At 39.5% G+C, this 15,258-nt stretch overlaps 1 protein-coding gene across 1 annotated transcript in view; it reads left to right on the forward strand.

Moving 5' to 3' along the window:
• Positions 1 to 4,662: 4,662 nt before the first annotated feature.
• LVRN (laeverin) overlaps positions 4,663 to 15,258 on the forward strand; it is a 48,005-nt gene continuing 37,409 nt past the window's right edge. The window contains exons 1-3 of the mRNA XM_087715824.1: positions 4,663 to 5,291; positions 12,565 to 12,707; positions 14,456 to 14,631. Coding sequence (XP_087571950.1) covers positions 4,663 to 5,291; positions 12,565 to 12,707; positions 14,456 to 14,631 — 948 coding nt within the window. The remainder of the gene's footprint in view (positions 5,292 to 12,564; positions 12,708 to 14,455; positions 14,632 to 15,258) is intronic.

The raw sequence follows: 15,258 nt of genomic DNA on the forward strand, positions 1-15,258 counted from the left end.
GCTGTAAGTAAAGTACAGAAATAGCCTTTTTGATGTCCGCTCCCATGTGATAGAGATAAGCTTCAAAAGGATTCAAACATCCAAAAATATTAAACCTCAAAGTTAAGTTAATGCATTTAATAACTTCTTTTCCAAATTAAATGATTTGGAATAAAACTATTGATTGCAATGTATTGATTCCACTGCATTTCCAACCTCATAAATGCAATGAAGTCATTTCCAGTTTTTTTGTTAAAAAACATGTAATCTAAAAAACTATTGAATTTTTTATTTTTAAATACCACTTTTTATTAGTTAAGTAAAACATTAAATTAATTAAAAACGGGAAAGGGATAGATAGGTTGATGGATGGATGGATGGATGGATGGATGGATGGATGGATGGATGGATGGATGGATGGATGGATGGATGGATAGATAGATAGATAGATAGATAGATAGATAGATAGGACAGACAGATTTTTAAAAAAATAAAAATAACAAAGGATTAAAACAAATTTTGGGTAGGCACCCCTTTTTTTCTCCCCGTCCCCTTCCTCGCTACTTGAATATTTTAATATTTTATTTTGAACATTATTACTCATTCCTATTTGGATTGTTTGAATTATTAAAAAAACATTTTCCCCAAAACCATATTCTAAATGTGTGTTGTGTTGCTGAAAGCAAACCAATTATGTTCATTAGATTCACAATTTTTGCCACTATCTTAATAAATTATGATGTGTTTTATGTACATTGGTGGTTTCATATGCAAATAAAATTAAAGTTATCATCACAAATAAAAATATTTGATGTTTCTAACCTTATTGGCAGCTATGGATAAACCATTGGCTATAAGTTTACTTTGGGGATAGATGTTACTGAGGGTTAACACTGGAATTACAGCTAAGTCTCCGACCATATCAGTCACAACTATCTTGTGTACCTCTGTTCTTTTCAGCTGGTCTATGTGTCATTCCCAAATGTCATCTTGAGCAATCACTATAAAAGTTTGCGTTCCTTCTTTGTTTGGGTTGTTCACTTACACTCTAGTTTTTGTTAATATAGTTAGTCTAGTACAGAAGTGTTGTGTTTCTGTATGAGAAGTTCTGAGTTATTTCTGCTACAGTATTTGTTCCATAGGCCTCTCAAAGTATGTTGGATCTAAGAAGCAGCCTAACCTTTTATTTGTTCTTGTACTGCATGTGCTATATTCAGTAGAAAACAAATTCAATTTTTTTAAATCAATATTTTCCATAGAAATTGGTCACAAAACTTTCTTAAAACTTTGAACAAACTTTGGATCTTTCAGACAATCCATTTGTAGCAAGGTGCTACAGCACTGATATTCCATGTTTGATTCCATTTCTTTGCAGAAATGCTGGAAATATTCGGCTATAAATTGTCTTTAATAGTCACTGTTATGAACACTGTTCTCACAAAGAGTTTTAATAACACATCTGTTGTATGCATACTGAGGTCATTGGAAATATCTCTGATCAGTCTGAACTTATATCCACCACAACTAAAAATGATGTGCCATAAATGATCCTTCAAAGTCTATATGAATTATTTGCTCATCAAAGTACATTATTTGCATAAGTAAAGAGCTATTTTTTCCATCTTCAGGCAACATAAATAGTGTAAACAACTCATTGCAAATGTTTAATTGATTGGTTTATGCATGGTAATTAAGCAAAATTGCAAGTTGGTGTCTTGGTGTCTTCAACTTTACTACTTCAAGATGTGGGCCCTCCAAAACCTCAGCTCCCACATAATGCTGCCACTGTTAAATGTAAGTTCCCTATGTCACTGATAGATAAAGATAAAGATTTCTCCTATCTGGTCTGTCTGACTCGAGGCAGCAGTGTTCATCTCAGTTTCTTAGTTGACGGACCCAGCATTGTCCAAAGATATTTCCATGGTGATGTCACCAGCATGACTATGTGCCAAAGGAACATGAAACACTGTTACCTTCCCATTGAAGTGGTACTTATTTATCTATTCGTATTTGCATGCTTTCGAACTGCTAGGTAGGCAGAAGCTGTGGCAAGGACTGGATCTCACCCCATTGTGTAGTATTTGGGTCTCAAAGCATTCAACCACTCCATAAACTGAGATTTTTACTGGGTGTTTTAAGCCCTTTTGGATTGATGTGTTGACTTTAGTCTTGGATCTCTCCTGGTTTCTTTAAATCATCCAAGTTGCAATGTGAAGACACCTTGGAAAACATTAAAGGAATCCCAATATGATCTGGATTTCTCATAATGTTTAAATATACAGCTAAAATACAATATTAGGCATTGTACTTATAGTTTCCAAATCCTTCAACAAAGATTCCTGACCCAATCAGAGCTTTCATGAACTACAAATGGGAACAGAATAGGAATTAGAGGAATAGGAGTGAATGATTTTCAATGAAAAGATGTTTAGAATGAAGTCCTCAGGATTCATATTGGGACCAATATTTTTTAAATTATTCATAAATGTTAGGGGTAATAAACATGGATAAAGTGAAAGCTCTAATATAATCTTTTCACGCTGGTTGCGTTAATCTTAAAATAGGTGAATGCTGTTCAATATAAGCAAATGGAAATGTTGAAGATTAAACGGAAATAAAAAGAAATGTAAATTACATATACATATTTAGTAGACAAGGACCGATCGGGAAAGGATTTCAGAAATGTGATGGATGTTGCTCCTGCTGTTACAAACAAGAAAAAGTTGAATAATATGGACTAGAATAATACAATGATGATTAGTACATAGTGTACAGTTCCAGTCATTACACTATAGACCAATATAAAAGTTAGCTTTAGAGAATTAAAAAACGCATGACCTTCCTGATACATACGAATCGCCCTGTGCAATGTTAAATGCTGGACTAGACTATCCTTTAGTCTGGATGGGCAGGGCTCTTTAATCTCAAGCATTTAGGAATGACTAAGGTTGGATGTTCTGCCAGAAAATGGCCCTGGAATACAGACAATAGAGTAGTTGCCAGTTTGACAAACAGCCATACTTTGGGGTAAAGCACAAACTATTTGGACATTAATATATTTTTAACTCTTTTTCTTCCAAGAAACTTCTTCAAAAAATTCACCAGACGCTAGACCTTGTAGTAAAAGCAAAAAGAGGTTATTTTTGAGCACAATACCCAATTGGATGCATTAAAAAAAAAAAGGTGGAGTTCAACTAAAATGAGCCATTAGGGAAATTGTGTAGTTGTATAGCGCCACTTCACTGTTAGAATGGCTTGCTAAACATAAGGCATTTCATTTCTATTGAATCAATGTTTACAGTTTGATTGCGTCCGAGTATAAAGAAATAGAGTGATAGTACTGTAGCATAAGTTTTCCTTCATTTATTTATTAAATTTAAGGCAAATAAAATCAAATATAACTAATTTAGAAAAAAGACAAAAAAAGAAGCTTTCAATTAAAAATTCCCTGGAAATCCCATAGCACTTTCTCCTTTATTTCCAATATTGATAGTCAAAATGACCCCCTAGGAAACTATGAGATATGGTAGAGTTCTGAAGGTTTAAATTAAAGATGTGGAATGTACAAACAGTCCAATGTAGGTGGAGCATGGGCATAATGAAGCAAAACAAGGACACTGCTCTGGAGACAGATTGAAAAAAGGAAGACCCAAGTAATGTTTGTTTGCTTTTCAGCAACATAATTCTCTTACCAGGGTTCAGAGGCCCTGTCTGCTACATATGATAAAAATAGCAATCCATCAGGCATTTAGTTGGAGAAAGCTATTCTAGAAATCATTGTTCTCATGTTCTTTTTCATATCACGTCCTCAATTTCTCTAGCACAGGGGTGTCCAAACTTGGGAACTTTAAGACTTGTGAACTTCTCTTGCAGTTATGAAGCATTTTTTGAAAATACTTCACTTCTTCTTGATAAGCTTTCTTCATTCAAAGTTTTTGGATTTTTGTTTTACCACTGCTACCCCATAAAGCAGAAGTTCTCAAATGTTTGGGTTACAGAAGCTGTCTTATGTGCCGAAGAGCTGGTTTAGTTTAGACCTCCATGGACCAAAACTTCTCCAGCATCTCTTTCTCTTTCTGTGAAGACTCCCAGCTGACCCGTTAAGTACATTCTCTACTCGCGTCCGCCCACTTCGCCCTCCAGTTTAGGGCGTCGTTCTTCCAAAGGAAAGGAAGGATGGCCGATGACAAGCCTCCCCGCCGCTGCTGGGTCACAAGCCGAGGAAAGCAATCCCAAGGCTTCCCCGGTCTTCCGGAGAAATAGGATAGCCGGGGACCGGGGGTGGGGGGAGGGTTGGTACTACAGAAAGGTTGGGATGGGACTATGGGCGCGGCAGGACTTGGGGCGTTGAGCGCTTAGCCAAGAGCGCCCTGCTTCCAGCGGATCTCGGGCTTGAAGCGGGATGCAGCCTTTCGGCTGGCCATTTCGGGAGTCCGCTTTCGTCTTGAACTGCACCGAACTGGATACTTTATTAGCCCAAGTGTGATCGCCGATACCTTCGGTCCTGAGTTACTAAAGAGGCCCCGAGGCGCCCGCCCCACTTCTCGGCTGTTTCGCAAACGGGGCGCCCCACCTCTACCCCTCTTCCTTCCCCCTCCCGCTTTTATTTAGCCCTCCACCCCAGTCTTCAGGAGCAGCTCTTCGCCTCCCCCCCTTTCGCGGAGAGGAAAGCCGGCCGTCGATATGAGCGCCAAATTGCGCTCGGGCTTCTACCTGGGCAAGAAATCCGCGCTGCTGCTGGCGCTGCTCCCAGCCGCCTTGCTGCTGGCGCTCGTGGTGCTGGCGATCCTCTACGGGCGTTGCGCGCGGGGACCGAAAGAATCCGAGCGGCTGACTCCAAGTGTTGCGACGACGCCCTGGGCCAACGTCAGCGCGGAGCCCACTGCGCGGCCCCCGGGATCTTGGGACCAGCAACGCTTGCCCCGGCAGGTCGCGCCCATCCACTATTCGCTCCTGCTCTGGCCTCACCTGGCGCCCGGCCTGCCCGAGCCCCGCACGCACTCGGGACAGGTGAACATCACGGTGCGCTGCCGGGAAGCCACGTCCGTGGTGCTCCTGCACAGCGCCGAGATGACTTACCAGGGCGCTTCAGTATGGGGCCCGCTGGAGGAGGCGGACAACTCCACCCGCAGCATCCCGCTGGGGGAGGTGTGGACGGCCCCTGGGAACCAGTACCTGATGCTCGAACTGCTGGAGAACCTGACAGCGGGCAGCCTCTACGAGCTGCGGTTCGCCTTCCAAGGGAAGATTCAGCCGGGGCCGGACTACTTCGGGCTCTTCCTGAATACCTACAAGGACGAAGGCGAGAACAGGTAGGTTTTATTCTCAAGGATGCCGCTTGGCACCCTTATTAGGGCTGATGATGACAGGACTTAATAGGGATGATGAGATGTCACTACGTGGAATCCTATCCGAGGAAAGAAAGGCACAATGCACATCTAGGGAGCTATTCTAAGGCCACCATACCATTATCATCATGCAGATAAATATAAGATAAAAAGGATGCTCTGCTTCCAAAATAGAAGGAAATGAATTTCGATGACAATGCATCCAGCTGATTGACCCAGATTATTACATGTTTTTAAATTATAAAGGGTATTAAGTAACACTTCTGTGATCAGCTGATACTCCCTGGAGTTGCCCAAGATCTTTTATAACTGCTGCATAGTTGGCTACTTTCTGTTCCTTCCTGGGAGAAAAAGATACAGGATGGGACAATGGTGCAGCTTGATCATGCGGGCCCTGAATTTAATGTGTGTGTGGTCCAGCCAGTTGTATTGATTTTGCTGTGAAGCACCCAATTTAGAATGTAGAGAACATAGAATAATAGAGTTGGAAGGGACCTCAGGGGTCTTCTAGTTTGACTCCCTGTTCTAGCGGGAGACTCTATATCATTTCAGACAAATAGTTGTCTCATTTCTTTTTGAAAGCCTTTAATGATGGAGCACCCACAACTTCTGAAGGCAAGCTATTGCACTGGTGGTTTGGTCTCACCCTTAGGAAATTTCTCCTTAGTCCTAGGTTCTTTCTTTCGTTAGTTAACATGCATTGTTTTTGTTGTGCATTCTGGTGCTTTGGAAAATAGGTTGACTCCTTCATTTTTGTAGGAGCCCCTCAAGTATTTTATTGTGAGTTGTGATGTTAGTTGGGGAGATGTTTGTCAAAATTGATTAAACGGAAAAATGGGCCTGCTTGAATTTGCTTTTTAAATCCTGTCAGTACTTCTCTACATAAAAAGTGAAAGATCGTCAAAAAGGTCATCAGTATTGTAGAGCTGGGGCAATTTTTGCACTGTCCGTTTGAAACAACCTCAAAATTTCCAATGGGAAGAGCCCACCAAAGAGACATGGATGACTTTCCTACCTTTCTGTAGTTGACTAGGTTGCCAGTAGGATGAAAGGTGGATCTCTCAGCTCTCTTCTCCCCGAGATCCTTTGCTTTTTGCACCCTGGTGTCCCCACCTTTCTGTCCTAATGTAGCTGCTTACTGATTTCTGCTGTCAATGCCTGTCAGTCGCATGTATGAATTTACTTGATGTTTTCTCACATAACCTGGCATGTGAGACAGGTACAAATTTTACAGGCTATGCCATCGTTGAAGAATAAACCAAAAAGTAGAGAAAAATAAAGTGGATAAAAATGAAATAAATTCAGTAGTGTAAGGTATGTGACAAGGCAGTCAGCACTCCTTCTCCTTCATTCTCACAAATAATTTATTTATTTTGTTAGATTTTTATCCTGTCTTCATTACTTTATAAGGAACTCAAGGTGAAGAACTTATCTAATATTCCTTCCTCCTCTTAGTTTCCCCACAACCATAATCTAAGAAGTGGTTTGTGCTGAGAGAGAGAGAGAGAGAGAGAGAGAGAGAGAGAGAGAGAGAGAGAGAGAGAGAGAGAGAGAGAGAGAGAGACTGGTCACTCAGCCACTTTTGCAAGCCAGAATGGGACTACTATCTTGGTTTCTAGGTCCACACCTTAACCACTACTTTGTTTAAAAAGGAGGAAGGAATGTCAAAATCACTTGTAAGAATTGCATGCAAAAACAGGGCTGGAGGAAACAAACTTGTAAGGCTGCAAACATTGCAGATAACATTTCAGAATAATCTCCCATAGAATGTTTCAAAAGACAAGAGATGTTGTAGCAAATTATAATCTGGGATGGACCTGTTAGTAGGAAAGGAGACCAGAATAAGTGGTAACACTTTGCAAGATGCACCAAATCTGTAGTCAAGATGTTTGTTATTTTTTGCACAAGCCGAGCATTCTTTTTATTTGAAAACTTGTTGAAATTAAAATAAATTGGCTTTCTTCTTCTGTAATGCCCTTGACAATCCATGTTGTTTTATCTTCTGAACAAGTGAGACCTAAGGTCAACTCCTCTCCTCATTTGGCAGTATGTTTGCTGTTCAAATAGCAGCGTGTTTTGAAACATGCTAATAACGAATCCACTCTTTCCTATCCTGGCGCTCTCTCTGACTTGTGTGGTTATTCTTTCCTGGAATTGTCATCTGGCACATCTGGAAAACACTAGGTTGGACCAGACTCATCCTTTACTTCCTTGAACAAATAGAAATTGTGAAGTATTATAGGTGGGGCTCATATATTCTGCTAAGTACTAATGCATTGAACATGGTGTGTTGACTAATCTGCAGTTGACTAGATTCCTATGTACCATAGTGCTAATACATAAAATAGAACTGAGTAACTTTTTTGCAACCAAAGGTAGTACAGGTACTCTCTATTTAACAACTGTCCTGTTTGTCCTGTTTGACAACTGCTTGTGATGGTGCTGAAAAAGTTACAATTGTTGCAGCATTCCTATAGTGATTGAGCTTTGAATGCTTCACAGCTGGCAGGCATTTAGCACCATTGCAGCATCTTGCAGTCATGATTGCCATTTGGGACCTTCACAGCTTCTCAGAAGCAAAATCAATGAAGACGCTGTCAGTAAAATTGCAAGTTATGTTCATGCGATGTTTCACTTAAGAATCATGTCACCAAGCAATGGACTTGCTGGTCCCAAATGTAGCAGTTAAGGGAGGACTACCTGCACTAATATTTTCCCCCCTGAAACTGAGAACCACAATGTAATTCAAATAATACTGCATATAGTACGTGGAAAGGGAGGTGGTGTTTTGAAGGAACTTTTGGGAATTCCTTAGACAGAGAGAAAGAAGGAAGAGGAGAGAAAGAAGAAGAGGGAGGGAGGGGAAGGAAGTGAGGGGGGGAAGAGAGGGAGGGCGGGAGGGAGAGCGGACGGAGAGAATATGAATGAGCCTGTCTACACCACAGTTTGATGATGTTGCCTACCTCAAGATGGTGGGAAATTGGACCTTTACTTTTCAACAGTCAGAGTAGGATGGGTTGTGGTGGTTTCCAGGGCTACAGCTTACCCACTCCTCTCATAAATCATGGTTTACCAACTACACTTTCTGGGTTTATACAATGTTACACCAAAATCAAAAACAGCATGGGAGTTTCCTGCCTGGGAACATTCAGCATAATATTTAAACCATAATACTTATAAACTTAAAGCTGCTCTGAAAAGAGCTTAACCATGTAAAATATAATCGTCATGGTGTGGGGCATGTAAAATATGATTTATAGTTCACTGACCTGTCTTTTCTACTGTAATTTAATCAGTGAACCCCCCATGCATTACTACGTAAAGCTTCAGAACTCCACATGAATACAAGTAACTTCCTATATGCGAAATTGTCAGGCAGCCCATTAAAGTACATTTAAAACTGGGTAAGTTGCAACTATAGCACGAACCATAAGGCATGTGGAATATATTGTAGTGGACAAATAATGAATTGAGGCTACAAATTCTCTCTCCCTCCCCCTGGCTTTCCCACTTGCACAGATAAAATAAAATCAGCTTGAGTGCTGCAAGAACAGTGAAGTTTCTGCTGCCCAGTGGTGGGTTTCAAAAATTGTTGGAACCTACTCTGTGGGTGGGGCCTCTTTTGTGGGAGTGGCTTGCCACCCATGTGACCGGCTATGAAATTATGAATTAGTACTTAGGTCGGTCTAAGTAGCGATTCAGAAACTCTGGCATTGAAGCATGCAAGTCTTATAGCTGTCAACAAGATCCTTGCCAGTGGTTGGTTTCAAAAAATTGTTGGAAGCTCTTCTGTAGGTGTGGCCTGCTTTCCGGGTCCACTGGTGGAACCTCTTCTAACCGGTTCGGTAGATTTGATGAACCGGTTCTACCGAGTAGGTGCAAACTGGTAGGAACCCACCTCTGCTGCTGCCCCCAAATCCCTTTTAATGCTGTTGCAGCAAAAACCATGAGGAAGCCCTAATCTCTTCACATACAGATTGGTGTGTGTGTGGGGGGCAGCCTCAATGAGGAATCTTAATAAATTGAGAAACCGCAGGCATTCCTTGCTAATCCAGCACTCCAGTCACCTGCTTATCTTCATGTTCCATCCTCCTCTTTAACAATGGAACCCTCAGCTGGTCTGTCTTGTTGCAAGGGTGTGGTCTTGGTTTTACAATAGCAAAATAACTTTTTTTAAACTTTGTTTAACATGAAGCTTCTCCAAATCTTGTTCATGAATCAGATCCCTTAGATTTCCCACCTCTCAACCCCAAAGAATCTTTTTTATTGGTAGGTGATGGTGGTGGAAAGAATAAAGAGTTGCAATCGGTGTACACCTTTCTTTGGCAAATTTCCACCCATAAAGTTGTGTGTGTGTGTGTGTGTGTGTGTGTGTGTGTGTGAGTAATTTATGACTAAAGAGAAAGTAAAAATAAGAATGAAAAACGGGGGCGTGTTTAAAAGACTGGATATGTATATATATATTTTTAAAAACTTTTGTCCTTGATTACATTTTCCCATTTTTTGTATTGGAATTAAGATTGAAAAGTGAGGATTTGGACCTAAACAAAACAAATCGGTATTTTTAGCCTGAATCCATATGCTTTAAAGCACCTCAGCTTTCCATTCATCTAAAGAGAAGTAGCATTTCTGAAACCAAGAAGGATTCTTCATTTCTTTAGAAGAATTTTACTTACGCGAGGAGCTAACAAATATGCTTTGAAAAATAGCATTCATAATGCCAAATACAATGGCATGTGCATTGTATGTTATAGTGTTTTAGCATCCTGGATAGTAACTGCCCTGGGACTTTACTTGCATAATGTTTCATGCCATCTGCCATTAGAGTCTTCAAAATTATGGCGTATGAAACCTTTGTATGGAACATGTTCATTTCTTTGGGTGGTAAATTAGACTTGAAGTGGCAAGTCAGGGGAGAAGGTGCATTCACATCTCCAACCAGGACAGAACAGAACAGACTGAAGCTGAATACTGCCAAGTTAGATGCACTGTTTGACCACCAGTATGAGATTTCCTACTCTAGATAGGCAGAAAGGGAAGCAGGAAGGCAGCACCCCTGAAGGAATGGGGTTATGATTTGAGGCTCTTTGTGGATTCATGATTTCTGATACAACAGGTAAAAAGTCTATATAAAATGGCCTTTGGTTGGTATAACATTTAAACCAGTGGTGGGATTCACTTACCTTTTCTACCTGTTCACAAATGTAAGAGTGCGCTCACCCTTGCTTCGCTTGCATGCACCGTGTCTGCACATGTGCAGTGCTTTCTGTGCATGTACAGTGCTCATGCATTATGTCGGGGTGGATTGGTGGAGCCTCCTGCAGCCGCCACTACTGGTTTGCCCAAACTGGAGAGAACTGGCTGAATACTACCTCTGATTTAAACCTTACCTTTAAGGTTCCCATCATTGAAATATATTGTACCTATACTATTGCCCTGTGTTTATAGTTTTGACCAATAAACTATACTTACACAACTGCCTGCTCCATCCTGAATCACTCCAAGCTATTGGATCATATATGAATAAATACTTCTAGTGGCCACCATTCATCAATCAATGAAATCCCAGAGGAATATATAGATAATGGAGCTGATTCAAAGAAATTTTAACCTGCTCAGGGCCACGTTGTTTTATTTATTTTTTTCTTATTTCACTGTTATAAAGTTTTGTTTTATGTTTTTAAATTTATCGTGGCTCTTTCAAATTTTCTACTGTGTAAGCCTCAGACAGTGGCATTATTTGTAGCAGTGAAGAAATGCATTCCATAATTATTAGAATAAACTAATATTCCTTTCTTTCATACCTCAAAAGATCTTAAGTATATGTGTATCTTATTTTGGGGGATTGTAGGAGAAGAGCTATATTGGACTAGGATGACAAAAATTTGGAAATCCAGTAGCATCATTTCTGACTAATGCTTTCTATTAAAAAGGCATAAGCCTTTGTGACCTGCTGTTCACTTCATCACATACACAGAATAGCTAGATTAGGATTCATTTGAGGTGAAGTGGGGAATTAAGGGAACAGAAGGGAAAATAGGTTGGTTAAGCATATGCAGGGTACATGTGAGACAGATTACAAATACCTTATCAATTAATAATTGTGTAAAAATATCCATTGTGTTTGTTGAGACCTTCTGAGATATCCTGAACATACCTCTTGAATTTCTTGCTTAACAATATTGTTAAAGACTCACTTTTTTAGACTTTGAGATCTGCTATGAAGTGTCCTGGAAAGTTGAAATATTCCAATTTTTCTTTCATTAGATTTTTTGTGCAAAATCTGATCTATTTGTCATGTTGAATCCAGAGGAACATTGCTGGCAGATGATAGCAATGTATCACATTGGAGGAAGACAATGTGAAGGCACATCTAACCTTGTGTATATAGTTGCTGGGACTGTGATTATGCTGTTGGTGTAGATATAGGGGCAAATTAGATATCTGGGTTTCTTGCAGTCTTTGGTTCCCACCCTGGTATCATTCTCCTGTTGTTCCTTGTTGGTTCTGAGATTCTGCTTCAAGCACGGTCCTGCCACCCATTGCTTAAGAAAGCTTTCAGTATTGCCTGTAGCTTAATCATGCACTTCAATGCCTGGAGTTATAATCAGTGGTGTATTGCTGTTCTGTTTCTTTGATCTGTCTTTTAATATCAAGGTTGTCTCAGCCTTCCATCCTTCCAAGGTTGGTGAAATGAGGGTCCAGATTGTTGGGGACAATATCCTGATTCTGCAAAAACCGCTTAGAGAAGGTTGTAAAGCTCTATGAAGTGGTATATAAGTCTAAGTGCTATTGCTATTGCTATCTCCTCCCTGGGAATGATCTGGCTTGATTGTTTTGTCTATTGGACTTGATGGTGGGTGACTTGGTCTATTGAATGCTTGATTTAATTTCATCATTGATCATCTGGGTTAAGTGATTCAGAACAAATGTGGTTGTAGTGTAAAGGCTGATTATAGATGGTAGATTAGGTGATTTGTGCTGAATGAAAGGTGGAAGTAAGTAGGTATGGATGGCAATCTGTAAGTTTCTTGCATATTGTGATGTTAATGTCCCATGTATCACTTTAAGATCATTTTAAAATCATTTAAGATTTAAGGCTATATCTTTATAACTTCATTGGCTATTGTGTTGGATTAGAGCAGCATCACCTTGAAGGTATCTATGTAAATGTCTGGTTTTGCTTGTACGACTGTTTTAAAATGATTCAAATGATTTCTATTTGTATTCAAATTAGGTGGATTATTGTTTCACAGCTACAACCAACAGCCGCAAGACATGTTTACCCGTGTTTTGATGAACCTGCAATGAAAGCTACTTTTAATATCAGCATTATTCACCATCCCAGCTACATTGCACTTTCCAATATGCCAGTTTTAGGTAAGTAAAGATTTAATATAAATAAAGTCCTGTTTGAAACTGCTGCTGGTTTCATTAACATACAATTTTATAGCTTTCTTAGTAGCAATAGGGAAGTGGTAACACTGTACAGTAATTCTTCTCCTTAATGTTTTTTCCACTTCCAGGTTTGGATTATAGTTATGGAAAATCCTGATCATCTCCCATCCAAGTACTAATCAAGCCCATCCCTGTTTAGCTTCTGAAGCCTAACTATTATGTTACCCAGGTTGTAGCAACAACAGTACCATAGCTGAACAGTAAGATGTTCTGGATATAGAATAGAATAACAGAGTTGGAAGGGACCTTGAAGGTCTTCTAGTCCAACCCCCTGCTTAGGCAGAAAACCCTACACCACTTCAGACATATGTAAAATCTGAATGCCAGCACATTGAAAACTGAACTCTTTGCTCAGCTTTGATTCCCCCCCACCTTTTTTTCCATTTGTTTTGCTTGGCCATTGTTTAACAGCAATCACATGTGGAGCAAATTCTATCTCAATGAGTTCAGCTACAAATACCAAAGAAACTGTGTGGCTTGATAATCAAATAGCACCAGATTGGAAAATTAAATATCCTTCCAACTTGATGTTGCTTATAACAAGTGTTTCCTGCTGCTATGCTAGAAATATAAATTGATAAGTGCAATAATATTTATTCTCTTTTGGTGGAAAATAGAAGCTAGATTCACACACTACCTACAACACAAGAAGCACTTTCATATATGATTTTGAATTCACTCACATCTTTTGCAGATGCTTCAAGTTGTCTGGGTATTCCAGAAAACTTTGCCCCCCCCCCCAGAAGATGAAAGTTGATTTCATGAGAGATGGAGATAGGGGAGTCTGCTTTCATATTCTCACCACGTCAACCATGAGGTTGGGCATAGTAAGAAGAGTGATTGATCCAGAATCACCTAGTGAAGTTCCATGGCTGATGGTGGATTGCAATGTTACTACCTATGTAACCTTTATATCACAGTGGCTATCTTGGAGAAATGTGTTTATGAAGGAGATTATGATTTGCATGGCAGAGTTTGAAGAGACTATGAATTATCCTAAGGAGTGGATTTCAATTTTAAATCTTCTCTGCTCTGAAAAAAAAAGAATATTGATGTATTATTGGTAGAAGCAAATATATTGTGCCTATCTTTCCCATCAATATGCAGTATGATAGAAGCAAACCACTTTTTTGTAGTTGCATTACAGGACTTTTGAAATTTTAAGGTATTTCAGGCTTAGCTCATTACTTTTGACTGACTTTATTTTAAAAAGATGATGTTTTATTTGCCCCCTCCCATAACATTTGAAAATCTCTGTTGCTGAACTTGATAACTATAATTGTTAGAAGTGGAGACCTGACATGGGCTATGGATTCCTCAATTCTGCAATGTAATATGAAGTATATGGAAAGTAATAAACTACACCATTTAGTTATGAAGTACAGTATTTTATGTATGGTATGTAGCTAACATAAGAATCACTTTGGCGTAAAGATTAAGACATCAGATTCTAAACTAAAAGACAAATTCTAGATGTACAACCAGTTGGCTAACTTTGGGTGAGTTACTTTTTTTCAGCCCTGAGAAGAAGGCAATGGTAAACCATTTCTGAAAAACCTTGCAAAGTAGTTGGGGACTTTTGCAGGCAATCACCAAAATCAAAAAGTGACTTGAAGGTACCAAAACAAAAAGCTAACGTATATTTGGGTTGCTTCTTTATTTTTAAATAGATGTATCTGAGTATAAAGATGTGGATGACAGTGCACTGAGTGCTTTGATGAATGAAACGACACCAATTAACTGGACTATCACAACATTTGAAACAACCCTGAAAATGTCTACGTATATCACTGCTTTTGTGGTCTGTAATTTTGATTATGTCACCACAACTGAAAGAGGCAAACAGGTAAATAAAGTTCTTGAAATTCCATTATATTATCAGTGTGTATTTGCATTTGTGATTAGGCTTTGTGTTACAGCAGACATCCCTAAATTTAATGGATTAGTAACATTAGTGTGTTTGTGTGTGTGTGTGTTTTGTGTCACAACCCCTGGTATGTCTATTGGCTCATCACAAGGGACAATCCAGACAGAAAGCCATTATTTTTACTGTTGCCTTTGTTACCTTTGTGTTGCATTTTGTGCTGATAAATAAATAAAGGGAGACTAGTATAGATCTATTTCAAGCTATTTAGCTCTCATCAGCTAGCCATACCCTTACTAGGATTTGAACCTGTGCTGTATTACATATTAGGCAGTTGTGTTAGCCACTCAGCCACAGGTGATCTCCTCCTTTATCAGCTGGGCCAGGGAAATAGGTATGTGTTTTGTGTCACAACCCCTGATATGCCCAAATATGGGAGGAAGCATACTGCTTCCTTTCTCTGTCTATCGGCTCATCACAAGAGACCATCCAGACAGAAAGCCATTATTTTTACTGTTGCCTTTGTTACACCCCCATGCAAATGTATACACGAAAGTATTCCTGAGATTTCCCTTTTATACAAAACATTATAATAAATGAATAGGTAGA

Source organism: Thamnophis sirtalis, unplaced genomic scaffold (genome assembly GCF_051295495.1).
Source record: "Thamnophis sirtalis isolate CommonGarterSnake01/CBP01778 unplaced genomic scaffold, rThaSir2_p1.2 scaffold_5, whole genome shotgun sequence".
NCBI classification, from domain to species: Eukaryota; Metazoa; Chordata; class Lepidosauria; order Squamata; family Natricidae; genus Thamnophis; species Thamnophis sirtalis.